General features: G+C 33.1%; 1 protein-coding gene across 1 annotated transcript in view; it reads right to left on the minus strand.

Annotated features, from left to right (window-relative positions):
* Positions 1–1,306: 1,306 nt before the first annotated feature.
* Positions 1,307–27,159, minus strand: part of LOC111618269 (pre-B-cell leukemia transcription factor 2-like) — a 136,375-nt gene continuing 110,522 nt past the window's right edge. The window contains exons 3-5 of the mRNA XM_023359766.1: positions 12,470–12,720; positions 4,353–4,543; positions 1,307–2,373 (exon numbers count right to left, since the gene is read on the minus strand). Coding sequence (XP_023215534.1) covers positions 2,334–2,373; positions 4,353–4,543; positions 12,470–12,720 — 482 coding nt within the window. The 3' untranslated portion in view covers positions 1,307–2,333. The remainder of the gene's footprint in view (positions 2,374–4,352; positions 4,544–12,469; positions 12,721–27,159) is intronic.

Genomic DNA, 27,159 nt, shown 5'->3' on the forward strand with positions numbered 1-27,159 from the left:
GCTTCGATCGTCTAAAGTGAAGTAAATTCTACTCGTACCTAATCTGTGAACGGCTAACCGAACAATATTGTTGAAATCATTGAAGCGTAACAGCAGCTTTGTCCTTATCGAATCCTGACTGGAATGGTTCGCTTCGGGTTCGATTCCCAAAGAATATTCTGTGCAGGAACAATCGACCTAATAACAGCACCATTGCTTGGATCGGCTAATAGAGGGGCGATGGTCCATGCACCAATTTCTCCTGTTTTTTTTTTCTTTTTTTTCCCTCTTCCAAAAATTCGATTCCGAGTTATATTCAGCCAATTCTTATAGAATTAAATAAGTAAAAAAAAACGCTTGATAAAATAACCTTTTCACTTTCTGATAGAATGACTTGTCCTTTAACTAATTTAATTTTTTAAAAAATTAATATAAAACAATTGGCTTTTTAAATCGAATCCCTTACGTTTTAATTAAGCTACAATACAATAATTGACTCAATTTTTAAAATGTTGTATGCATAATTTAGCGTTAACTTACTTTAAGTTAACTCAACATTAACTGTAGATTAACTCCATTTTTAATTACAGTTTAATTCGACGTTAACTATAAGCTAAATTGAGCTTAACCGTAGGTTAATTCCAGATTAACTATACACTAACTCAGTATCAACTCCGAGTTAAACTGAAGGTTAATCATTGGTAACTAATTAAATATCATAATCGAGTTAGTTAATTTAATTTAAATCGAGTTAACTAATATTTTAATTAAATTCTCATTTATGTAAATATCGTTTTAAATTAATAATTTCCAGCAGTTTGTATCGAATATTTCAAAAAATCGAATGTAAAAATTCTCGTTATTTTCTTCGAGCGTAATCCTTCAAAAAAGATAAGAGCTTTTATTTATTTTTATTATTATTTTTTAAAATTCTTATTTCAATATTTATTAACTGAATAAAACTATTTGGTTTATAAGAAGCTTGTTATTTCAATTGTATAAATCCCGAAAGAATAAATTCCTATAGAAAAGAATAAAATCAAAATCTTCCAAGCTCGTCATTTATTATAGAAAATGTCTGAATGGTTGTAAATCTCAACTGGGATTTTATCCGTGGGACCAATTACAGAATTCTTCTTTGTTAAAATTATCTTTAAAGCAACATTTCTTAGATTAAAAAAAACAAGGGATAGAGAGGAACCTTTAATAAGCAATTGTTCTTTTTCTTACCTTGAAGAATAAAGAGTAAAAATATCTTTGATAAAATAAGTCTTGTTTTTTTTTTCTAGAATAAACACTCAACAAAGTTACAGATATGTAAATTTTTTTGTAACAGATGTTTTTATTTGTGTCGGATTAAAATTAAAAATTCACTCCAATAGCTATATATAGACACATAAATGAAACAGAAACAGAAAAAAAAAGAAAAATAATTTGAAACAAATATCCATTTTCTGTTTCCAAAAATTGCCTATTAATAAAATTTCAAATATTTACAAAAATTATTCTCGTCTTTCGGACAGTTCTTGAATTTTTTTTTATAATTTTCGTATTTTTTTATTAACTTTTTTTCTCGCTTCTAGGCAGTGCTAAATGTGCGACAAAACAGTCTAATTTCTAATTTATTTATAGAAAGAAATTAGAAATTAAAAAGAAATCAACGTACAGTTCATATTATTATTATTATTCTTAAGTTTTTTTTTTTTTAATCATGTTGATGGTTGGTGCACTATTTAGCAAACACTGTGACATCTATAATAGAGGGGGGCTAACTTTTGATGATAAACAAGTCAAAGATAATTGACACACATCCAGAATACAATTCTGTACAATGTTCTATGTAGATGAGCTTGTACAATAATAACCACTTGAACCTTTGGCTTTGGTGGTGTTAAGACGAAATGGCAAAAAATTTTCGGGAGGGGGAGAAAATGCCACTCAGAAACCACATTTGTCTTCTTTATACATAATTTTCTTTTTGTGTTTTTTTTTTAATCTTCTTCCTCCTTTTCCACTTCTTCTTATTCTTCTTCTTCTTCCATACACTTATTTTTTGGATGGTTATTCTATACACATATCCAACGGTTCTTTTGTCTTCAGTCCTTGATTACCTGAGTGTCTATCTTGATAAATTATACCTGTGGCATTTTTCCATTCAGTTTATTTTTGGACGAAATGTCTTTTCTAGAAGTGCAGTTTGTTTGTTGCAGATTTTTGAGTGAATATTATTATTATTATTTTTTTTAAAGAAATCGGGATTTTAAAACAGCTTCTCTTCGTGTACCATAGATGATATAAGGCTTTACATCTTTAACTATGGTTTTAATTTGGTAAATAGTTTTATATAGAATCACTCACGAATCCTCTTCAATGTAATACTTGATCCAAATGTTTCTGCAATTAAGTAGAGAATATTTTTTCAGAATTTTTGTTACCGTATCTGAAGAACTTAAGAAGAAAAATATCTTTTTTTTTTTTTTCTTAAATAAATTGATTATATAAAAAGATGGAAAGACAACCTGGCAGATATAAATTTATATATATAAACAAACACACACACACACACATATATATATATATTTATTTAAAAAAAAGTTGGAAAATTTGCGTTTTGGAAGTGAGGGGGTTGTTTTCAGATATTCCGAGTGAGGTATTAGTGAGAGAAACCTTATAAATCCCCTGAATCGTTTAACAACTGCAGCAAGTGAGTGGCTACGATTCTGTAGCTGCTCTCATGGCAACAAATCCCCGTCCTTAGGGTATATAATGCTTTAGTATGGTAACCATGCTCAGGTGTAAAATGTAATCCAAGATTAGTTGTTATATCGAAATGATGGACTAGGTAAACGGATTTATAAACCCGACATCCGAAACATTGTAATTAAATGTGAAATTTTAAAGAAATTTAAAGTTTGTAAGGAGAAAGTAAAAGGAATATTTAGTTTTCTAGTTTAAAAATCTAAATTCAGATTTTTCTGTTAAAAAAAAATTCAACTTTCGCTGAAATTTTTAAGTCGAAAATTGAAATTTTTTTTTAAATATCTTTTTCTCTAGTGATTTTAGAGTTAAAAAAAATTAAATTTTATAAAGTATTCTTGTAATTAGATATACATGGTCATGTGTGAATTTAAATTTGGAATGTATATATAATAAGAAAAAATATATATATTCAACGTTACTGATAATTAATTATAATTTTAACAAAATTTAATAGTTATAATTCAAAACGGTAAGGCAAAAGGCCAAGTTTGGGAAATTAATAAATGTTTGGAACAACTCAACAACCGAGCTCTTTTATGTTTGTGAAGTTGTTAGATCATATATCATGAAAGAGGCAACAACATGATTGCGATAATCGGTTGGAGTGCAGCACAAACAGCTACTTATTATCGTAGTTAGGGTCACGTCTTAAAGCCTAATCAGCGCCATGTCTCGTCACCTGTACTTACAACCATTTTCCCTTTCTGTCCCGCTTACGGAGACGTGCAATTTGATGGTATTTGTCATCTGTCAGCGTTACAGGGGTGGTCCGCTCGTCTACTAGGTTTGGCACAGATGGCATGAGTCATTGGCTTCTGGTCCTTTGTCGACTTGGGTGGGCCTAAACTTTCCTACACCGATAGGTTCATTTTAGTTACAGAATTCACCCCCGTTGGTTCCTATTGATATATACACTAAAAAATTCGGTAGGGAATTTTTACAAAATTTATGCCCTTAAATGAAGTGTTAAAGCTACAGAAATTGTTAAAGATAAACATCATCTTCCTCCTATAAGTAATTATTATAAAAAAAAAAAAAAATTCGATAGAAGAAGGGAGAGACAGAAGGTTGTAAAATCGTTTATTTTAAAGAAAAATATTTTTCCGTTAAGTTTTATTTTTGTATTCCCCCCTCTTTCACTCTCTTCTTTAACGAGAGACAATATTAGAAAAGTCAAACTTTAATTTACAACCTGATAGAATTAAAATTCTTAGATGGATCTTCAGCTAATTAATTTTTGTACAAGCTAAGATTAATTTGCTGCCATTAATTAGGAACACTGATTGATAATTTTTCGAGTAAAATTAAGCAAAAAAATAATTATATATATATAAAAAAATTATTCAAACTACGACTAGAAGTAGCTTTTAATTTGGAAGCAAACAGTTCAAGGTTCTTCTTCTTTTTTTTTAATAAGGAAAGGAGCTTAAAAAAACATCCAATTTTCGACATTAATACATTAGTGTTATTCGATTTATTAGTTTTTAGTTGAAAACAAATACAAAAATTAAATTATACATTTTTTTAGTTATTTTTTCTCTATTTTTCTTTGATTAGATACATCACTAAAGCGTGTTATGTATCATATGAACGAGTTTAAGATTTTTGCTTACCTTGCATCCAAAAACCTCGATCTTAATATCATGACTGCTTCACATGTACTTTGTTTTAATTGGACTTGGATGGAGTTGAATTTTTTATGAATAATTTGTACCATTCTCTCGATTTCTTTCGGTGTTATCGGTCTCGTCCGACTCTGCTCCCGTAATAAATTCATTACATGTGTTGTAAATTCGTTACAAGCCTAGAAGATAATTTTAAAAGAAAAATCTATAAATATCCAAGAAATTTATTAAATTTTAATTTTATATAAAGTTAGAAAAACCCATGTTTTATCAATTTACTGACCAACGGTAACGATGTTTACATCCCAGCTAATGACTATTATATTATAAAAATTCTACTTAATTATTACCTGTAAAAACTATTTAAATATGTTTTTGATAATGTTTTTTATATTTTAAACAAAAGATATTATCAATTAGATTTAGGAAAAGATCAAGAAAATCCGTAAGTAACGAGAAGTCCGAGTTTAGTTCTGTGAAAGAACTTACCGACGTGTAGCTTTGTAGAATAGAGTAAAGGAGGAGGCCTTTACCAAGATTTTCGTTGTTGGAGAAAATATAGGAATTTACACTAGTGAAATCTGTCGAACCGATAAGTAAGAACTAGGCTGCAGTACCATTAAAGTAACATAAACCGACCTTTAAGACGGTTTTATGATTTTAACGCTGACAATCCGCAAACCCGCAGTTGGCCGAGGACTATTTGTTAGGTACAGCCTGACTATGTCGTCGTAAAAGCCTCGGCCTGACAGATTTATGAGGCCCCCAATGTTTTCCATCCCCCGTCTGTCTCTTTCTATCTACAGCTTTTCTCCTTCGCCTTCTGGTGACAATGGATAGAGAGCAGCCTACTCGTTAGTTGGGAATTAGTTGCAGGGAAAAGCTTTTCTTACTAAAAACGGTGGATTTTTTAAATGTCCGAATTGGCTGTAGGTGACCGGAAATGGTATAGATGCGGTCGACTTCCGCTTGATGGATGAACCGACGGCTTTGTAATTAGCGGTGTCGGTGTTAGCGGCAGACGTCGTCGAGGGGCGTCCTTATCGCGCTCCTTCTGTCATTAATTACGTCATTCTTGGCGTTTGGTGCGCGGCTTAGTTTCAACTTATGAAGGGTCAAGGGTCAAGATATGTGTTTCGGATTTTACGGCCTGATCGAGCCGGATTATAAAAAGGGATTGGAACTATAGTTTGCAAAGTCGATAAAAGGGTTGCAATTGGAAACCTGATTTCTAGGCCAGCTTTTAAAGTTTACATCACGTATCTACCACGCGAGTTACATCCCTAGACTTTATTTTATGCAAAAAATTAATTCGCCCCTATGAAAATTTTCGCATTTGCTGGCTAAGAATCTTTAAACTTCATAATTTTCCATAAGCTAGGGGTATTTTTTTCAAAATATTAACACTCAAGAGGAGTGTTTATGTAACAAATTTAAGAAAAAATATTCCTCCATTATCGAAATTCTGCTGGTATGTAACCCGTAGATTTTTGATTTTTTTTGGAAAAGGATTACTATTGAAAATAGTAAAAAATGGCGCCCGCATGGAGGTCTGTATGTTGAACAGTAGAATCGGGGAGTTGGTTTGAAGCTCGGATTCCATTTACATGCTACTCGTGCTAGAAACACGTGCCCCGGAGCTATGAGTCGAATGTTGTGACAAGCACAGAAGATTAAAATTCTGTGTATTCCTTGTTGGCAGTATGTCGTTTGATGCTCCGAGAATTTTTAGCTAATGCTAAGTTTAGAATAGAAAGAAAATTTATCTTTATGGTATTGATGGCATTAACTGCATTCCAAATCGCCAAAGGATAGGGCCTAACACGAAATAAGAGCGTGTCTGACAATGTACAGATGCCTCTATGTCTTCTTTCATTCGCTTCTACTTTTTGGTAATTCCGAACGTGTTTCTATTGTTGTGATGCTAGCACGCTTCAAATTTAGTAATTCTAGAAAAAAATCTCAGCATCTAAATTATTATCTCTCTCTTCAGATTTGTAAACCAAACTTCTTTTCGTCGTGTATAAAAGTCACTCACAAAAAAAGAAAAAGAAAAACAACTACATATATATATGACACGCACCCTTTAACTATATATATATGTAGGACTTGGTTTGATACTAACTTAAAAACAATTAAATTATAAACAGGATGCACATAAATTTATTTTGAATTGAATTAAGTTTCAAAAATATAACCTGACATATCTCTTCATTCTTAATTTATTTCTTTGGAAAGGAAACAATCTTTTGTCCGGGACTGTATCGGGTCACGAACTTACATTTAATGACCTCAGACAACAATTTTTCACTAGTCCCATCTTGTTTGTAAGAACGAGAAACAAGTTTAGGATCCATTCCGCAATGACACCACTCCATCTATTTTGTTGATTCAACTATTTGCATCAACACCCTCCACCAAACAATTCAACATATTTCCAATGGATTACTTCAGTCTTTTATTCATTTATGATATATAAATCAAGTTATACTTTAATTTTCTGTTTGTTTACTATTTATAGATTATTTCCTGCGCCTTACAAAATGCTCGACTTGTTGAATTTCGAGTCCTCAGTAAGAATAAGCGCTTAAGTTCTGGTAAAAACTTGTTTTAAACTGAAGCTCCCATTAGTTAAATTGACATTAAACGTGCTAATTTATCATTAAAATCGAAAGAATTTTGTTTAATATCGAAATTTATTCAGTTATCGATATTTAAAATACATTTTTTATTAGAAAAATAAAGGATTTAATATTAAAAAAAGGGAGTTTGATAAAATTAGTCACTAAAAAAGAGAGTTAATATCACTAGGCCTCCTAAAAACTGAATTTTTTGAAGTTTTACTAATAAGAAAGTTGGAACAAACATCAGAAATGAATATTATATAACTATTTACTACTAAAACACAGAGGATTATATTAGTACTTATTTACTACTAAGAAAAGTGGCATTAGTAACAAACAACATTACTTATTGCTATGACTTTAAGGGATTCAGTTGCACGCAACCTTAATAATAATTAAAGTCGCAGAGAAAGTAAGAATACAAAATGGACTCCAGTAGCGGATAATTTTATTTATTACTAAAAAAAGATTTCAGTAGTAGATAATGTACAGTACTATTTGACTATCAAGAGAGGAGGGAAAAGAAGTCAAAATGCCTTGTATAAACACGTAAAATTAACAAAAAACACTAATACAATTGAGAAAAAATTGTTAATTTATTCATTTGAAAACGGTTAAAATTCTATATTTAATAGTGGAAAAAAGGCAAGTAAATTTTCTACACATTTACAAAAGCCTTGTAAACTTTTTAAAAACAAGGAATGAATTTTAAAACCATTTAAAAATTTTAGTCAACCAACAAACACGGTAGAAGGGTTTCTTCTCACGAATCCACGTATCCACGTTAAACCACAGGAGGATAAGAAGGTAGTAGATGACGTTAAAGAAACTTATCCTATCCTGTCCTAGCTAATAAGCAGATGATATTTTCAACCCGCATTCCACCTCTGGGACTAGACGCAAAGAGTAATCTGATTTGGGACTGAGACGGTGAATAGGGAGGCAAAGAAGAGGGGGGGAAGTAAAACAAGGCGAGAGAAGAGTAGATCCAGTGTGGTAATAAGGTTTCGATTTTTACTCGTAAAATCTGATATGAAATATTCAGGCTTTGGCCATTGGAAGTAGCTAGTGGTTGGATAATGACATTAACTGGGAGGTAAGATTGATAGCACCACAGGGACTGCATTGTGTAGACTTATGATTACTACGGTCTGCGAACCAGGACAGTGGTTTTTAATGAATTTGACGGCTTTGGGATGATGGTGGGAGGTATCCGTCCGAGTTATAAGGATGTAAAACAAGAATATGATTAGAGTATGTCATACGCAATTTCCAAGCGAGATGAGTTGAACTAAGTTGATTCTGTAAGAAGTGGATTTGAATTTCTTCGAATAATTGATAATTCGGCGTATTTATTTCGTAGTAAGGTTGTAAATTATGTTAAAAAATGGCTAATTTAGATATATTTTTAAGAGTGTACTGGTAAGAGTTATTTATTAAATCGATAGGTAAAAATCTATGTTCCCATCTCTATTCTTGGGTGGATTTAGAAGTGAAAAATTCGTCTCTAGAGTTAAGGATAATATATAAACAACGGTAGATCCTAGACGAATCCTTCGAGTCCTTCATCATCGATAACTTTCTGCGGTATTTACGAAAAAAAAGAACGGGAATGGTTACCTGAATGATTAAGTGATCATCCGAAATGACGTTAACATCGACGTTATGCGGTTGCCTATAGAAATGAAGATGGGGATTTTAGACTACCATTTTTCAACCCCCTCTTTGCTGCTCGTAGATATATTTTTCCACCGTTCTAACCACGTGAGGGGTCATTTCCAGCGTTCCCCTTTCTGGCAAGTCCGGATTTCTTAGCCTATTTCGTCTACTGGTTTCATTGATATAAGGGGGAAGAGTCCGGTGAAAAATTTAGAGAGATCAAACTGTACTTTTGAAATCTCTTTGACCGCACGGATGTGGGTAGCATCTGCGGTGCTACCGTTCATCTAATACCACTGATGTGAAAGCGGGAGGGGCTACCAACCAATGGGGGCTGACAAGCTGTCAAACTGTCCCGATGGACGAGCGTTTTCCCCTTGGCCCCCTAAGTCCGGTGTATGCCACCAAATCCTCCCAGATCCATTTCCAAGATGGGGTCGAAGTACTACCATTTATACATTGAACCATCTTTCTTTAGATTTCCAAACTCTCTCTCTTGTGTTGGAGACTTTCAAAATAACGTCTTTCGGTCGCCATTTCGAAGATAAATCCCGATTTGACACCGATTTTTCTTTAAAAAAATCTTATATTTTATCAAAAAACTTCGCAATTTCATTAACTAATTTAGGCATCAAAATTTTATTAGTAAAGATATACCACTTCTAATTTAGCCGGAGGGTAGTTACATTGATGCAATGGGTTAATCTAAGCTCGAGTAGATTTTGTTGTAAGCAACCGGAGGCACGTCATGCCAATTTTCTACATGATCGTACCTGGACTATATTCGAGAGGATAACTACATAATAACCTCTAGATAGAACTAATACAAAAACATCCCAAGGGAGAATGGGAGAAGAGGAAAAAAAAAAGGAAATAGTGACCCACGCCCCAAACTACCATCTATTTTCAGGTACCTAATGTGGACAAGAGGCACCCAGTCAATTCTCCAATATTAGCTTGGCATCAGAAAAGTCACTCCTTATCTGAAAGAGAGTGGTTGATGTGGCAGGGCGTGGACTCGGCTTCATCTCCACCCACTTTTGCTTTGATCACATTCATTCATTTATTGTGCAGCTGCTGGTCTAGTGATGTATATATGCATGGAAAGCATTCAATCATTCAACTAGGCCTATTTTAGACTCGTATAAGGAGTGCTTATCATCACATTTGTCAATTCTGTCGCAGGAGATGAAGAGCAGAATTGATGTCTTAGCAAAATTTCACGTACGGTACATACAAGAATTTGACTTTTTAGAGATTCAAAAAAAATCAAAAAATTGGGCACGATATGAGCCACTTTTAAATATGTTTTCTGGAGTGATTTTTTTTAATTGACTTTTTTTGAATTTCTTTTTCCTCCTACTAATCGTGTTTTAGTTCGAAACGTGTCGATCAATTTTATTTTATTTTTTTTTCTTTTAAATCTTAGCCAATCTTTATAGATTCCAATTTAAATCTTTCCAATCTCGTTAAAGAAAATAACAATTTGCAATGTTCTCTTTTGTTAGAGGAGTGAAAAAAAGAGCATGCAATTGTCATATTGATGAAATATAATAGCCTATAGGCTACAATAGCCCTGAGGTTCTCATTATAACAATTTTTTTACAAGAAAGAACTCTGCAAATATTGATCTGTTCGGAATTTCTGTGCTAATTAGAGCGTTTCCAATACATAAATATATATTCATGATGGACAAAATTGGGAGAGGAATGATGACTAAGCTCCTGATTTGAAGCACGTATATCTACTAGAGAAGTAAGGAAAATATATATCTATATATATTTAAAAAATGGGACAATCTTTCATATTAAACATTGAAATAGCAGGAGGAACCACGAATTTATCTGCTCTAGAGCAACGCAACTACGAGGTCAACCACTGTTGACCCGACGATGGTAGGAGGTACACGGTCCCCTCCCGGATTTTCTCCCTCCCCATATAGGCCTAGTCTATGAACGCCAGTCAAACTGAGGTCGAGACAAAGGTCACGTTTTACTTACCCGCCATTCGTGAGGTTCCCATGCTCCAAAATGCTTGATGGATGAGAAAGAAAGAAAGAAAAAGGTCCGCATCACACTGCTTAATTATAGATGGTTTATGCTTGTAAAATCGTGCTGCAGTATATCCTAATATCAACAGATGCTTTTCTAACTCGTGGAATTATAGAAACGAGCTTATATCAAACAGAAAAATTGCAAATTAAGCAAAACGATTTAAGATAAATCAGCTCCTACCCTTTGCAATGGGTCTCGCGATACATTTATAGGGGTGCGGCGTATTAAAATAGTGGTATCAATCATCGACTTTGTGGCAAACAAAAGAGTTTTTAAAGACATTCTTCTACTACAGAATCGAAAACTATTAAGGACACCCAGGGAGAGGGCAAGACTTCTTCGAGACCCTTTATCGGAACGGTTCTCCTATTGTCATCAGCATCTTCACCATCCGTGAACTTTTCGTTATTATCGTGTAACTGTTGTTACCCATCGCACGGGGCAATGGGCATTAACAATAAAACGATGACATAATTAAAAACTTATCGTCTCGAAGCTAAGCAAAGGAGTTTTTCTTAGCAAAGTTCCGCCTGTCAGATCATTAGTCACGTGGCTAAAAGGCAAAACATTATTATTATTATTTTTTTTTTAAAGAAGGGTTTCAATAATCGCTTCTATCCAGTTTACGCGCTATTAACAGTGACCGAATGAAAGGGAATAAATATAGAAAAAATTGAAAAAAAGAGTAAAAAAGAAAAAATCTCGAAGTCAAATTACAAAGATTCTACTTCATCTTAATCCATATCTGGTGCTAGCTGTGTGTAAGTCTCACCATATCGAATTAGATCGTCCATCAAGGACGTGGTAACAGCAGGTTGTTGTGCGGGAAATTTATAGGCGTTGATGTCGGAAGAGAAGGATTAACAGACTAACTAACAGCTCAGGACACCGGGGGTCGCTGATATGATTGACCTTCAGTTGTCAGAGGTCTCTCTATTAACAACTCTTCCCTCTTGGATACAGGGAACTGGTCATTGCTGGATAGCCGTTGATACATAAGTTTTGGAGGCCATTTTAGGCGTTCAAATTATTATTATTTTTTAAAATTTATCCTAATGATTAATGGTATTTTCTATCTAATTCTCGACTGTTGTTGCTTCGATTCGATGAGTTGAAGATTGCGAATAATAAACAAAGACATTTCGCAGATGCTGAAGATGCTGATGATAATTGGGATTCGTTCTTTTCAATTTATGTTTCTTATGATTGTTGATGATACATCAGGCTTTTACCAAATTAAATCTTATATAATTAGTTTAAAGTTTTACTTTTTCGATCAAACTACTGCAGAAAACTTTAAGTGTTCTTGTAATCTCATGAATGACGAAAATGATGTTAAGTTAGGTCACTTTTAGTTTATCTAACAGTCCTATTTCTTTTTTTAATGTCTAATTTGCGTTAATTCGGGTCTTAAACATTATTTTAAATCACTGTCAACAGAATTTTTGTATCTGAAATTAAGCATTATCTAAGGCAAGAGCGATAAAAAGTTCTTTATTAATGAAAAGTTTGGCTTCCTTTTAAGTTCTTTACGGAGATATTCCTACTTTTTCTGATTAATTTATCACGAAACTCGCTAAAAATTTAGATTTAAAAATCGATTTATTTCAAAATTAGTTTGTTATTGCTCTAGCCCGAGGATGCAAATTTAATAGTTGAATTTTTTCAAATTATAACACTTAATTATCCATATTTTTCGATTCAATTCTTTAGATATATCTTAAAACTTAACAATTTAAACTTTTATCACGCACTTTATATTACTTACCTGTTCGTATTTTTCCAATTCTTGGTGATAAATCTGTCTGATTTGTGCCAATTTAGCCCTATAGTCCGAATGTTCGATAGTATTTTCTGGTTGACCAGGACCACCCGATGCTGCCGCAGAGGCATTAGCAGCCGCATTCGCACCTCCACCTTTTTCTGGTCCAGCAACACCTTCTGCTATTAACATGTTGTCTAGCCTCATTAATTGAGGATCTGGAGGTTCTTCTTCTTGAGTGTTTCGTAGACTAAGAACTGAAAAAATAATTATGAAAAAATATATATAAATTCCGTAGACATAACTCTAAAAAAAATCAGATTAAATATTAAGATAAGGGATTTATTTAGACAATAATAGAATTCTTAATGTAGAAACATTCGGTTATCTACATTAAGAATTCTAGACTTTACTTAGATTGAAGCTTACATATTTCACGCTGTCATTAATAAGTTTGACAATCACGATGCAAGACATAAATTACAACATTATAGCTAATCAGTGAGAGGAGAAGAGTCGTAAAAAAAGAGAATGAAAAGATCGGGAGATGAGGAACTAAAAAACCATTCCCAGTAAGGAAACCGCAGAACCACCGGAGCGTGTTAAGTCTGCAATCTTGATTAATTGCCGACCAGAAATTCCTTTAGCGGAATGGAAAAGGGAGCAGAAAAAAAGTGAAGGGGGAAAGAGGTCTGTAAAAGAATGAATTCCGTGCCTTCTGCGCGGAAAACGCGGGAGAATTAGAAGAAAAGCGAAAGAAATGTTCCAAGCAACCAGTTTGCCAAATGGACCGGTTATGACATTGGAAGAGGGGGGTGTTTGGGAGAGAGAGAGAGAGAGAGAGAAACCCCCTTTTTTGGGGGTGTTCGGGAGAGATGAACCCCCTTTTTCGTCTGTTCACCCCCTTCTTGTGGTAAGGAGTGGCATCTATTAGAAAATTCGACTGAGATGACGAGAGGTTGTGGAAAAAAATTCCAATTATTTCTCTTCTTCCCTTTTTTTTTCCTTCTTCGTCTCTTTTCATTGTGTTGGGGGTTGAAAACTTGCGTACCGTTTCTTGCTATTTTTTAAAACCATTTCTGCATTTATTTTTTTTTTGAATATCTCAAATTTATACTCTCCTAAGTTCGTATATACATACATATATATGTATATATGTGTGTGTGTGTGTGTGTGTGAAGTAAGTGTAGTAATGACGTGGCGTAAAATTAATTTTATCCTATTTTTTTCTGTCCTCGATCTTCAGAAACGACTTCAATTTCCAACTTCTTAAATTTTGTTTCTGTTAGAAGTTTTGTTCAAAACAGGTTGTCATCGATTGGTGAGGGTAGAATATTTGAAAAGTGAAGAAGCATCGCATACAAGCATCAGTATATAAAGATGAGGAGAAAGTAGACGTGATAACAAACTTCTCCCCTACAACTGCTAATTTAAATAAGGATATGAATTAGCTTATTCTTTGTAGATTATAAATTGGCAATAATTTTGGATTATAAAATCCGTCAAAATTTACTAGGATTTAATTACGTAGTTAATTAAACTCCGTTACGAATTATTGAGAATTATAAGATGCCAATTATCAAGTTATGAAGTTTGATAGTTATTTTTATGTAAATACAATTAGGGGAAGAGAGGATGAGGGGATAAAGAGAGGGAGCGAGAGTTGAGAGAGAGAAAGAGAGAGAGAAGGCAAGCGAACAAAACTGTTTAACGCCAGCCTTATAACAACCAGACAATCCTTATGGCAAGACAGCGTTAATAAATCCGGAAAGGAACGCGGTGCGGTCCCCCTCCCCTGCTGGCCCCCCAGACCAGTAGTAGCCTCTTCCTGGCGACCAAATAAATTGAAGAGACGGTAGAAGCGAATTCCTCTAGAGAGCAAACCTGCTCTAGCGCGCTTCTGCATCCCGGGCATCCCGTTGCTATGGCGACGGGCTGCAGGCAAACGGAAATTCCGGAAAGGAATGTCCAGTGTCACGTGACGTCACTGGTCGGTCGGAAATGGCGGAATTTCGAGAAAGGGTCGCTGACCCCGAGAGAAAGGTTTTTTTTTTTTTTTTCCTTTACTTCCTTTTGCTAGATCGAAAATAGGAAAGTCCGATCAGGTGGAATGTGGCGGAAAAACTGGGAAAGAACGGAAGTTTTATGGCTTTGAACGATAGAAGGGATTGTAAATGCATAGAAAAATGATAGTTCTATGGGAAAATCCTCTGGTATTATTAAGATAATCCCGTAGAAAACATTTCCCTTTCCATACTAAACCGCTTAGTTTTGGATTAAACAACGACCCGATCCCGAACCAAGAAATTATTCTTAGATAATATAATTGATCCTGACAGTAAACAATAACAGAAAAGGAAAAAAAAATTATAAACCACATTTATTAGAAAAATTAAATTTGTAAAATTTACTTATAAATAAACCAAAAATTCATTTTAAAAAATTTATAAATAGACGGAAAGCATTTCTTGAATATATATATTAATAAGCTCATTTATATAAGATTTTATGGGATTAAATAAAAACTATCATCGAAATCTGCTACAAGTATTGGATAGAATCGAAAAGAGAGAGAGAGTTGTTGTAGCAAAGTTAACGTCCAGGATATAAATAAATACTGAACCTAGGTTTTTTTCCTCCATCCTCCTCTCCATGTAGCCAGAGGACATTTCGATAGAAACTGCTCTAACCTGTTCAAAAATTGACGCCTTTTCTGTGAAAAGTGACAGAAACTATGCTCTTCTCTCGAATTGGACACCTAAGTTGCAAAGAAGAACACGAAGAGAGGGGGAAAAAAGGGAGCACTTTCAATCTCTTAGATACAGTTCACACATTGACAGGCGCTAGAATGACATTTGAGTAGAATATAGTAAAAGAGACAGTAAAAATTTAAAGATATCTTCAAATGGAGGTTGAAGTAGCACTGTTTTATTACTTTTTTATGGCTTAAAAAGAACACACTCGAACACTTCCAAGTGGTTTTAAAATACCGAATTTCTAACTAAATAGAATAGTTTTGCTGCTCACCATCTTTTCTCTCTCTATCTCTCTCGTCTATCCTCTTAATAAAATTATATAACTTAATCACGCTTGTTAAAGTCGTTAATGTTAGAAATTTTGAAGGGTGGGTGATCTGTTGAATGACGTTTGACAAGACGAATCGATAGACATTGAACTGTAAAAGGGGAGGCGTGCCCGAATATTCTCTTAAAGTGTTGTCCAATCCGCCCAGTTTTTAACACGTTTATTTGCGTGACGCCAACGATATTCGAAATCACGCATCGTGTCGTTATGGTAACCGGTAAACACTTAATCCTTTCTTTAAATAATGACACACGTAAAAGTCGCGAGACGAACGGGACAAACACGCGAAACAGAAAAAGTCACTGGAAATTTGTATAATAAAGACTCTTAGAATTTATTAAGAAAACATTAAAACATTCCCATTTAATTCGTTTCAATTGATTTGTGACAAGAGAACGTTCAACACGTTTCCATCAAAAAATAAAAATAAAAAATAAAAAAAAGAGTAAAGCTCTTCAACACTCGTTAGTCAACCATCAACGACTAACAATGATTACACACATCTTCGTCCCACCCGTTCTTGTCAGCGACAAAAACCGGTGGCAGACGGGACATCATCAGTCCCAATGACATTAACCCTAACAAGATGCGCGGATATTGTCGTCCCCCCGCCCGTCCACCCCCTCCGCTGTCACACAACATTAACATATCACCCGTTCACCGTTCAACTGTCTTCCAAACCCATTACATCAGCTGCACCGCTTAGCTAAGATAAAGAAAGATGTCAAGATGTCCGTCCTTCTGAGATGAGACGAAGCAGTCGACTGCGAAATGCTCAACTAATTAATAAGCCTTCTCCCATCAAGACATCCAGTTGCGAGGCAGCAGCGCTCATCTATCACATTCTCTGCCACCGACTCCGCCTACATTTTGCTCTTTTACTCGTTAGCCTGCGAAGACTTTCTCATTAGCGCTGTCTCTCCAGTGTTCTGCGGACGCATCGTAAATCATAGCAGCAGCCCCCGCTCTTGTTTACAGACCGCATCAAAGCGGGCGACAATAGCCAAACCAAAAAGCAACCTCTCTCTCTCTCTCACTCGGAGACGAGCGCGCCAGCGCGCGCGCGCTTTTTTCTCTCCCCTCGTCTTCCTTCCCCCTCTTACCGTCCCCCTTCTTCGTCATGCGATCTGCACGTGTCAAAGATGACGAGAATGCCAGTAATTCTAACCTTTTCAATTATTTAAAACCCTGCTTTAATTTTTCTTCTCCCTTCTCTCACGCTCGCCAGCTTCACTATTGTATTCGTGATAACGTAATTTTTAATCGATAAATAAATAAATAAATATGCATCTTCCTCATCCTTTGTAAACGTAACAGGATGAGGATGAGAAGAGATGATATTCGTGATATCGTAATTTTAATTAAATCAGCAAATAAATACTCCAACTTCTTCCTCATCCTTTGTAGACGAAGGAAAGATGACGTACCGATAACACAATTTTTAATTAACCATTAAATAAATAAATAAGCAGACATCTTCCTCGTCCCTATTATTCTTAGTTGGGGGCGAATAGAGATATCGGTTAGTGATATCAACGTTTTAAATTAATTAATACATAAAACAAGAAGGCGATCATCTTCCGCATCCCTCCTCATCTCGTGCAGGGGGATAAGATGGCGATCAGGTTGTTACGTACGCGAGAATGCTTCAACGTTTAATTTGTCTTTTCTTGCATGTTAGAATGCCTTATCTGTTCTCGGAAATTTCCGCCATTTCCGGATTCCGTTATACAAAATCATTGCAGTTTTCCGGACCGGAAACAAAAGGTATATCTCCGTTCCGTTGTTTGTTATTGTATACATTCAATAAAATACAAAACGCTTTGAAGATAATAATAACCGTATTCTGATGCGTAAAACCGTGTTTAGAGATTCATGCCAACTTTATACATATATTTTTAAATAGATATAATTACTGGAAGAGCGTATTTTCTTTAAAAAGAAGAAAAAAAAATCATCATTTAATCGGCCATTTTTATCAACAGAATCCATCCTGAAGGGAAGAATCAGCGTGGAAAAATCAGAATGGATCATGGATCCAAATGGATTTTAAGTAAACAAACTGTTATATATTTTGTATTGAATCTTGTTGCTTCGATTCCGATCGTGATTCCTTTGAAAAATAGCGTATATTCGTCGAAAGGAAAATTGATTCTCAAATGATCGATAGGTCGAAGATGAAAGAAAATAGCTTCGATGTCATTTTTGTGATGCAAGTTATCAACAGTTTGTCGCGACATTCCGTTTAAATCGCCCAATTCACCGATAATATATGCATTTAAAGGAATATTTTCTCTTCCTACGCTCTCCTATAATGTATTTCGTCATCCATAATCCTTAATCCGTACGAATTATGGGATTAGGAACGTTGTATATGCTACCTCGTCCCCATTTTTGGGCCGAGGAATTAGGTTACTTATCATGAATATGGATCTATAGCCTGTGATTAAAGAAAGCATAGAATTTTACGGGTATAATTATAGGTCTGGTAGCGTCTAAATTAAATTTGACATAGTCTAGTAGCTGTATAAAATAGTGTTTTGGTAATATTATCGCTAATATGAGCATAATGAAGTGAGGAAGATGCCTATACATATTTCATGTTTTAAAACGATTTTATACGAAAAAATTCTTATGTAAAGGACTCCGACAGATGTATTTATAAGAATAAATTCCATTTTTTAAATTTATAGCCGAAAAAATTTTTAGAAATGAGCCATTTTTCTAGATAAAGTGGCTAATTTGCTTAGTGTCGAAGTACTTTTATAGGCAGATGAGAGAGCGATCCTGCGCTTTCGTGTACAGAAAAAGCATCGTTTAGTTTTCATTATTCGTTTATAATTATGAATTCTCAGATATTTTAGGAAAATTGCACAATTTTTTCTTTTTTTTTTTTAAAAAAAAAGCATCGTTCTAGCATCTGGCACTTTCACGTTATTATGGACTTCTATTATCTTTCTCCTCTTCTCTAATGCGTTTATTAAGATCATAAGTACGAATTTCTATTAGCAAATATTAAAATTATTATTTAAAAAATGGGCATATTTGCCTAATTTGCAATTATATGAGCGATTATTGTTATGAAAGTTTCGATTTAAAATGGGATTTTCCCGTCCAATTAAAAGATATTTAACATTTGTAATGTTAAAAGTTATAAAATTTCCTTCATAACAATTACACGAGCAGCCATTGGACCTTCATAATTCAGGGTAAAAATCATCATCTAATTCAAAAAATTATTTCAAAAATTAAAATAGGGTATTTACAAAAGCTGGGGAAAATTCCTCAAATAATCTCAATTTTCAACGAAATAGTAGCTTAAACGATGGGGAAAATACATCAGAATTTACTGTAGAATAGGGATATTTCGTCAAATATTTGGCTCAGTAACATACAACAGAAAATATTCCTCAAATAATCAGCTTTATGAAGAAATTGAGGAAGATTTCTCAAAAATATCTATTAATTATATAAGGAATTTATAAAAGATAGGGAAATTAGCCTTACTCCATACAAATTCTTGTTAAATATGCCAGAATGGGGAAATTGGTGAAATGATCAGAATTCCAGCAACACACAGGAAAAATTCTTTCACAATTCAGATAATTATTTCAAGAATATGCAAAAATTTCCCTAAAAGTGATCAGAATTTTCAAGATAACGAAGAAAAAACTCCAGTGTCAGCTACTTATATTACACTGAAAGGAAGGAAAATTCCCTCAAAACGTAAATTGTAAAGAATATGGGGAAAATTCCCTCAAAACGTAAATAGTATAAATAATATGGGGAAAATTCCCGAAAAAAACCAGAATTTACTGTAGAAAGTTAAATTTTTCGCTAAACATCATCAACAATAAAAAAAAATCAGTAAAATTTCCCTAAACAAACACCAAACCATTGACAGAATGGGTATTTTTTTAAAATAAAAACAATAAACTTTTAAACTGCAAGACTTGAAATTTAGTAAAGGAAGAGAATTAAGACGTATTAAAAGAGGGGGAAGAAGAGGTAAGAGAAGTTTTATTTGAGAAAAATGTATAAGGATATTTTGTGTGCTCATAGAAGAGACGAAAAGAATCAAAAAAGAAGGTCCCTCGGGTGCATTTTCTGACGTCGACTGATAAAGCTCAAAGAGCGAAAGAAATCATCGACACAAGTCAAGACATGAATGTCCCTACGGATGCATGTATTACCCCGGGGTGTCAGAGTGATTGGTGGGATGGAGAATGCGATTTTGTCCCCGGGATGGACTGGGTTACTCCCGCGAGGGTGATGTCGCTAGGATATATATGTATATATATATATATATATATAAGGGTATACGGGAGACCCGAAACTAAAACATCCACACCAGAAGATAACCGGCGGACCAACAGACGAACGCATTTTCCATCCATCCCCTCTTATATTAGCTTCCATCCCACTCGCATCGACTGTAGTTGGATTATCTAAAATACTTAAATACGTCACGAAATTGACTTAGTCACTAATTTTAATTAAATTTCCAAAATTAAGGTTCCTCCTGTAGTTCTCCCAGACGCCGATAGATGGCGCTTTGTTGACATTTTTCGAACTTCGCCAGATGAAGGTTTGTGTCACGTGTTTTTTGTTTTAGATTTATAAACACGGAATTAATTGATTATTTTTTAAGTTTTATGCGATTTTTATTTAAAATTTTACGTAAAAAATTATAAGTTTTTTAACTTTAAAATAATATTTAAAATTAATTTAAAAAATTAAATTTTTTTGCCTTTTTTTTGATGGGGTGAAAGGTCAAAAGGTCAGAGTTTAAAGAAGAATTTCGTTGAAGATTTTCTAATATTTCAAGATTTAAAAAAAGGTTCAAAGTTCATTAATTATTTTCGGTAAGTGATACAAATTAATAATAATAATAATTTTTATTTATTTATTTTCCTTTACGAATGACAAATCTTTCTTATTTATTTTAAATCAAAAACAAACAAAATATAATGAACTAAAGCAGATTATATTACATAAAAAGGCTTAGAAAATTTAATAAATTAAAATTATTCCAGTCAAGTAACCATAAAAATTATTTATTAATTTAAGATTCTTTTTTGAATTTTTGGGTTTGTTTGTTTGTCTGTCTCACTCCAAAATATCATATTTTAATTAATTTACTTTTATAGATTTATTTTTTTTATTTAAAAAATCATTTAATAATTAATTAACTAAATTTAGTTAATAAATTTTGATTATTATTAAATTAATTTTATCTTGTTATTATAATTAAATGCTTATAATTTATATATATATATTTTTTTTTAATTTATAAATTATTCAAAGTTAATTAACTCCATTTTAAGAGCATAAAATGTTAAATTTATTATTAAATTCCCATTTTATAGATACGTTGATCAATTTTAATGTCTGTTAAGTGATGTATACGTCGTGTTATATGTATAATTTAATTATTCTAGAATAAAGAATTTAAAAAAGATGAGAAGAAAATCTTAATTTTGAATGCTAGAAAGAGATTAAAATTAGCAAAAAAAGATTTGGAGATGTGCTAGATGCATTTACTTCCAATAAGACATTAATCTATCGAGCACAGCAAGGCTTCCTGATAACTAACTTCTACTTTCTTCGTACTTTTATATGTCTTCATTAATGTCTTTTATACATAAAAGAAAGCAAATAATCGCTATTTTTTTTTAAAATAACACTTAAAATTTAGTGCCATATCGATAGAAAACAAGGCGCTAAAATCTTACATCCACTTGCTAAAACATCGCACTACCTTTTAATGTTGTTAAAAGAATAAATGTTATATCTTATTTATTAAAAAGAAAACATTAATAAATTATTAGAGAAAAAAATTAATATAAACAAATAATTAATCATCGTATAATTGAGGATAAATTGCGATAATTAACAGCCAGATACGACCTAGATATTTTCACTTAATATAATTAAGTATACATGTGAATCATCTATAATACCTTATAATATTAGTTTATTATTATTATTTTTTCTTTATATAAAGTAATGTAGAATAAATTTTAAAATAATATAACATAAAAGTGAGCGAATGGGATCGTTTGTTAAATCTTAAAAAGTACAATAGAAGTTCTCTATTCACATAAAACAGAATGACCTCTTCTCTTAAAGAGGGTTGTAACAATTAGGCCAAGTCCAGCGAATGAAATAAAAATCCCGACAAAGTAAATCTGACGATTGCAGGGATGTTGGATGGAATAATAATGATCCCCCTGTCACGTGATCAAGGCATGCGCCATGTGGATCCAGGAAAGTAACAAAAAAAAAAAAAAAAAATGGAGCTTAGAGGTGAGATAGGATCTACATAGAATAACAATTTGAATGGCCATCATTTGCTTCATTTTATGGAATATTTTCGTCTAAAGAGAGCTTTTTTTATATTGGGTGGGATTTTTATAGTTTCAGTTTCGGTTTTATATATATATATTAGGAGCTGAAACGAGAGAAATTCACTCGAGTTTAGCACGAGTTTGTATTTGTGTGTGTGTGTGTTTCTGTATGTGACTAATGCTAAATTAATCGATTTTAACGATTGTTTGTTTAATTCCTCATAATCTGGAGACCATAAACCGCTATGAATCCAAACTAATTCTTGTTCCATCGATACAGAAACAAACTGGTGAGATGGATCCGGACATAAATGTCGAACTGACTGACTGTGTTTGGTAATCACGAGGGTCTTAATCAGGGACTAATCCAGTTGGCCTGCCATGGTCTAATGGACCTAAACAGGCAAACCTAATAAGGGAGAAAATTCTACAACTATTGCTACTTGCTTGCTTGGGCTTTAAATGTTTCCATAAAATTTTATTGTTGGTTGTAATATTTACATGTTGAAAGCATTGTTTTACTATTATTAAAATCTACTATAAACGTTTTAAATTTATAATTATGATAATATCCCTTGATAGACATTATCGAGTTAGTTAATTTACGAGTTAATTATTCCATCGTACATTAAAAAAAGATGAATATAAATTGTTATTTATAGCTTGTTTTTTAATTTATAAGACTTTTTAGAACTATATTTAAGTTTAAAACTAAATATAAGAGTATAAAAATCTATTATAATGATGATAATTGTGTTTAAATGCAATAAAATATTCATTCTTCCCTATTTTAGAGGGAAAAAAAATTAAATTTCCTTCTTACAACTAAGCATTTTTTTAGTACTAAAATTATTCAGTTTATGAATTTTTAATCTCTAAATGGATACTTAAAACTACTTTTAATTGGTTAAAATTAATATTAATAATTTGAATTTAATTATATAGCCAATCATATTACATCTTATATGAAAATTACATTTATTTTATTGAAAAATGAAGCCAAAATTCATATCTAATTTATCAATGGAGCTACAGAAATAATTATACTTCCCATCTTTAAAATAATTATATCTATCAACTATAATAAGTATAGTTAAATAAATAATATAATCAATAATCGAACATCATTTAGCTTCAATCATTGTTTAAACAATACACCTATAAATAGAATAAACGTAACAATTGAATAAACAATCAACTTAAACGTAACAATATTTATAAAAAACACACAATAGGATTGTAATAAACACATAAAAATCAACATAAAATAAATTTAAATAAACGAATCACTTACAATTATGTTAAACAATAACATACGTAACAATTGGACAATACGACCAATCAAATTGTTTAAAACAACGGATTAAAAAATTTGTTATTTAAATCTTTATGTTTGTTTATATCAAAATATAGGAATAAGTTAAGTTTAGTGTGGAGATGAGAGAGTGTGGAGCCAAAGGAAGAAAGGAAGGTGAAGCACAGACACACACACAATCACATCTCTAATTACTGTTTGGGACCAGGAGGGGCTTTAGTGAGCCACTACTAAATCACCCCCATGGGAGGATATTGGGAGAAATGGAAAAGGGTCTCACTCTCTCTCTCCAGTGTCTTTAGCCACGTTGCCAAGGGCAACCGATATTCCGACTGGACTGGTTCATTTTCCCACGCTTCCTTCCGGCATTTTATCCTTATTCTTTAACTTTTGCTTTAACTCTATTCAACTATGTTCATTATTAATATTAAACTTCCACTTCCTTATAAGGAAATTACCTATCGGAAAACGGATAGCGTAAAATTAGTTCTAACTGATCCTAATACTTTCTAAATTATAATTATTCTTATTATATTTATTTAAATGATAATTAAGTAAAGTATACATAGATATAAAAAAAACACCTTTATTTATACTATTACTAAGGATTCTTACGTGTATACAAGTTATCAAATAACTCGAATTTCTTTGGAATTTTAAATATTCAAAACGTTACCAAATTTTAATTATACTAATTTAAATAATCATTAATCAAATTTATGCTAATTTATTCAAAAATTTTACATTTTAACTAATCGGAAAAGGGTTAAAACCGAACACTAGATTTCGAGGGAGTCGATGGGGGAAAAGTAGAATTAACTCTCACCATCGACTAATTTAAAACTACAGAAGATGGAGAGTAACGGTCACTACTAATTCGGGAGATTGTCTTTCGGAATCGAATCCCCCTCCACCCTCTCATTCAATAGTAGTGGATGGGCATTAGTTGTTTTTTCACTCGGAATTCCTCCTCCTCTTCCTTCTCCTCCTGCTCTGCAACCATCTACTGGACCAAGGGAAGAATGCAGCTAGCTAAAAATGGGTTCGTCAGCCTGTAAATCTCATCCTCCCACCCAGTCCATTCAGGAAAGAAGCCCCTGGGCAAAAAGAGGGAAAAAGGAGAGTGAGCGGATTGCTTCGGGAGATTGGACGACACAAAAGACGATAGTGCTTTTTTTTTTTCCTTCTTCTTCTTCAAGTTCCTTTTCTCCTTCTACTACGGGACTGCCTACTGACCTATGTGGAGACGGGACATTAAGCCGTCGGCGACTCATAGTCCAGCTCTGGTCTCTGTTAGACTTAACGGTGTCCGTTCTTTTGTGGACAGAAGTATGGATGTTTTTAGATGATGTGCGCATGCGGATTTGGCTGGAAAAAATTGCTCCGTAAAATACACACATTCTAACATATGAAGCCGCATTGAGAAATTCCGTCCCCTTCCTCTTCTACTGACCTGTCGTTTGCAGTTTAAATTTCTTTTTTTTTTATTTTTACTTCATTCTTCCCCCTTCTTTCGAATTCTGTTAGGGTCAGAAGGATAATGGTGCTCTGAAGTTACATAAATCTAGAAGCCGTTAGAAGTAATTTCGTTGCTAGTAAATGGTAAGCATTGCTTAAACAGGAAAGAATCCATTCTCTCGGTAGAAATTCCACACTCGAACTTTCGTCTACCTGAATTAAAACAAGTCCCTTTTACGTAAAAACCGTTCTGTTTAATGCCCATCGAATTGTATAAATCAGGAGCCATTAAGACGAAATTTCATGTGAAGTTCTCGTTGTTTAAATAGAAACAAATCCATTCTCAATTGAGGAAGCATCAGAGGATAGCCTGGCACTGTAGCCTGAATTATTAACAAGCCAATAAGAACCTTTCTTACTTATAATTCTGTTGGGGATAGAATATGGTAGTTTAATTTATATAAATTAATGTTTATTCTGCTTCATTGTTTAAAAAGTAACACTAATATGGAGATTTCATATACTGTAATTTGTGTACCCGAACACAAACAAGCACTTTCTTTAACAGTAAAAAATTAATCTTTTTCCGAATTCTTTTGGGATCAGAAAGGTAATGGCGTTAACCTATATAAATCAAGAGCCATTAGGAGAATTTCGCTACTATTAAACTCTATCTCCTATTGATTGAGGAAGAACGAACCTTTCTCGAGAACTAATTATAAAACACGAAATTTATCAGTAAATAACATCCCGATCACCTCAAAAATTGATTTGGATTGATCTCGAAATCAAAGACACTATTTACCATTAAAACATTTCAAAGGAGAATTACAAAATTTAAAACTGTATTCCTTTAAAAGTAATTAAAATCAGTAATCCAGGACGAGTAGGAGCGCGTGTTTTTTCCTAAAAAAATTCAAATCAAACATATAATTTTTTTTTTTTAAACTTTTACAACATTGACTTTTAAGAGGATTAGGTAGAGCAAGGTTGGCAATTAAGAATATTTCCTTTAGTAAGAGAAAGTGGAGAAGTAGGGGCAAGCAGGGTAGAGGTGTTCAATCTAGCGAAACTCCTGTACTTTTGGTCGACGCATGAATTAGAAAAGCCATTAGACGAGGAGAGTACAAGCTACATTCATGAATACTCCGCCTTCACGAGTCATAGACTCGCTATACGATGTTTAAAAATCCTTCGTCCGATATAACCCATAACGTTGTTGTAGTAGAGAAAAGAGGGGGAGGATGGAATTTTTTTTTATTCCCCTTCTACTTTGCTAACCATCCCCACAAGACTTGCGAGACTTGGCGTTGCGGTTAATGTTCCAAAAGACACTATCCTCCCATTATTGTAATCGAAGCCAAACTACTGGAACGGCGACCGATTGCATGTAAGTCTGTAATTATATATAGAAGCTGGAGTGCTTCCCTCTTTGAGATGGATGAGAACTTTGGTCAGTTAGTGATGCTTTTATTGGATTATTTTAAAACCCGAACGTTACTTTTTTCCCTGTTTTTTTCCCCTTTCTTCCAAACTTAAACAAAAATGCACACCTGAAAATATATATATATATAACAAGCTGGAAGGGAGGTAGAAGCATTTTAGATATAGGTACTGATTAATCGCAAGTAGTTAACTCATTAGAAAATTTGATAGGATTTTTCATTCTTTATCACGTGTCTAAATTGGTGTCGGTTTACGGGGGGATGTTCATGTAATTTTTTATTCGATTAAACGAGGTGATATTTTCAATGACGTACAATTCGATAATACACTTATCAATGGCCGGATATTTGTTAAAAATTAATACGTAATAGGATATGCAATACGTGTAGTGTTTTGTAGTGTCTGATACGTATACAGTTTCGTGTGTTAAATATAATTATCTGACGTGTATTTAGTGTGGTACGTAAATTGATATCAGAGTGATTTGTGGAATAGTAGTATTCTGTATTTAGTGTTATCTGTAATGTTTAGTGGTATATTATCTGTAGTGTTTTGTGGTATAATGAAGTGATATAGTGTGTTTAATAATATATAATGCGGGTAATGTAGAGTTTTCGCAGTTTTTGTATGTGAAAAATGTTTGAAACAGTGACATGTTTTATGTATGATATGTGTGTGTCATTCTCTTATCTAATAATATAGCCTATTCAGTGTAGAAAAGTGTAGTATACACTTTAAATTCAATTTTCTAATAATACAAAAATTAAAAATACATTTAAATAAATATTAAAAGTATAAATAACAAGATACACGCACATTTTAAAACATTACACGCGCGTAAATAATTAAATTTCAATGTCCAAAATGAGAAACACCCCTTATAATTTATGCAAAATGACTTAAACAACAATAAAGTCGTTGTTTACTTGTGTTAATTTTAAAACGGAGGGTAGGAAATTTTGTTATAACGCAAACGACAATAATCCACATGGAGAATGATAAGTCACCACACCAATTACTGTTCTACCCTTGCACTACTGAGC

The sequence above is a fragment of the Centruroides sculpturatus genome, unplaced genomic scaffold (assembly GCF_000671375.1).
Source record: "Centruroides sculpturatus isolate CEXI.00-Female unplaced genomic scaffold, Cexi_2.0 scaffold154, whole genome shotgun sequence".
Classification (NCBI taxonomy): domain Eukaryota; kingdom Metazoa; phylum Arthropoda; class Arachnida; order Scorpiones; family Buthidae; genus Centruroides; species Centruroides sculpturatus.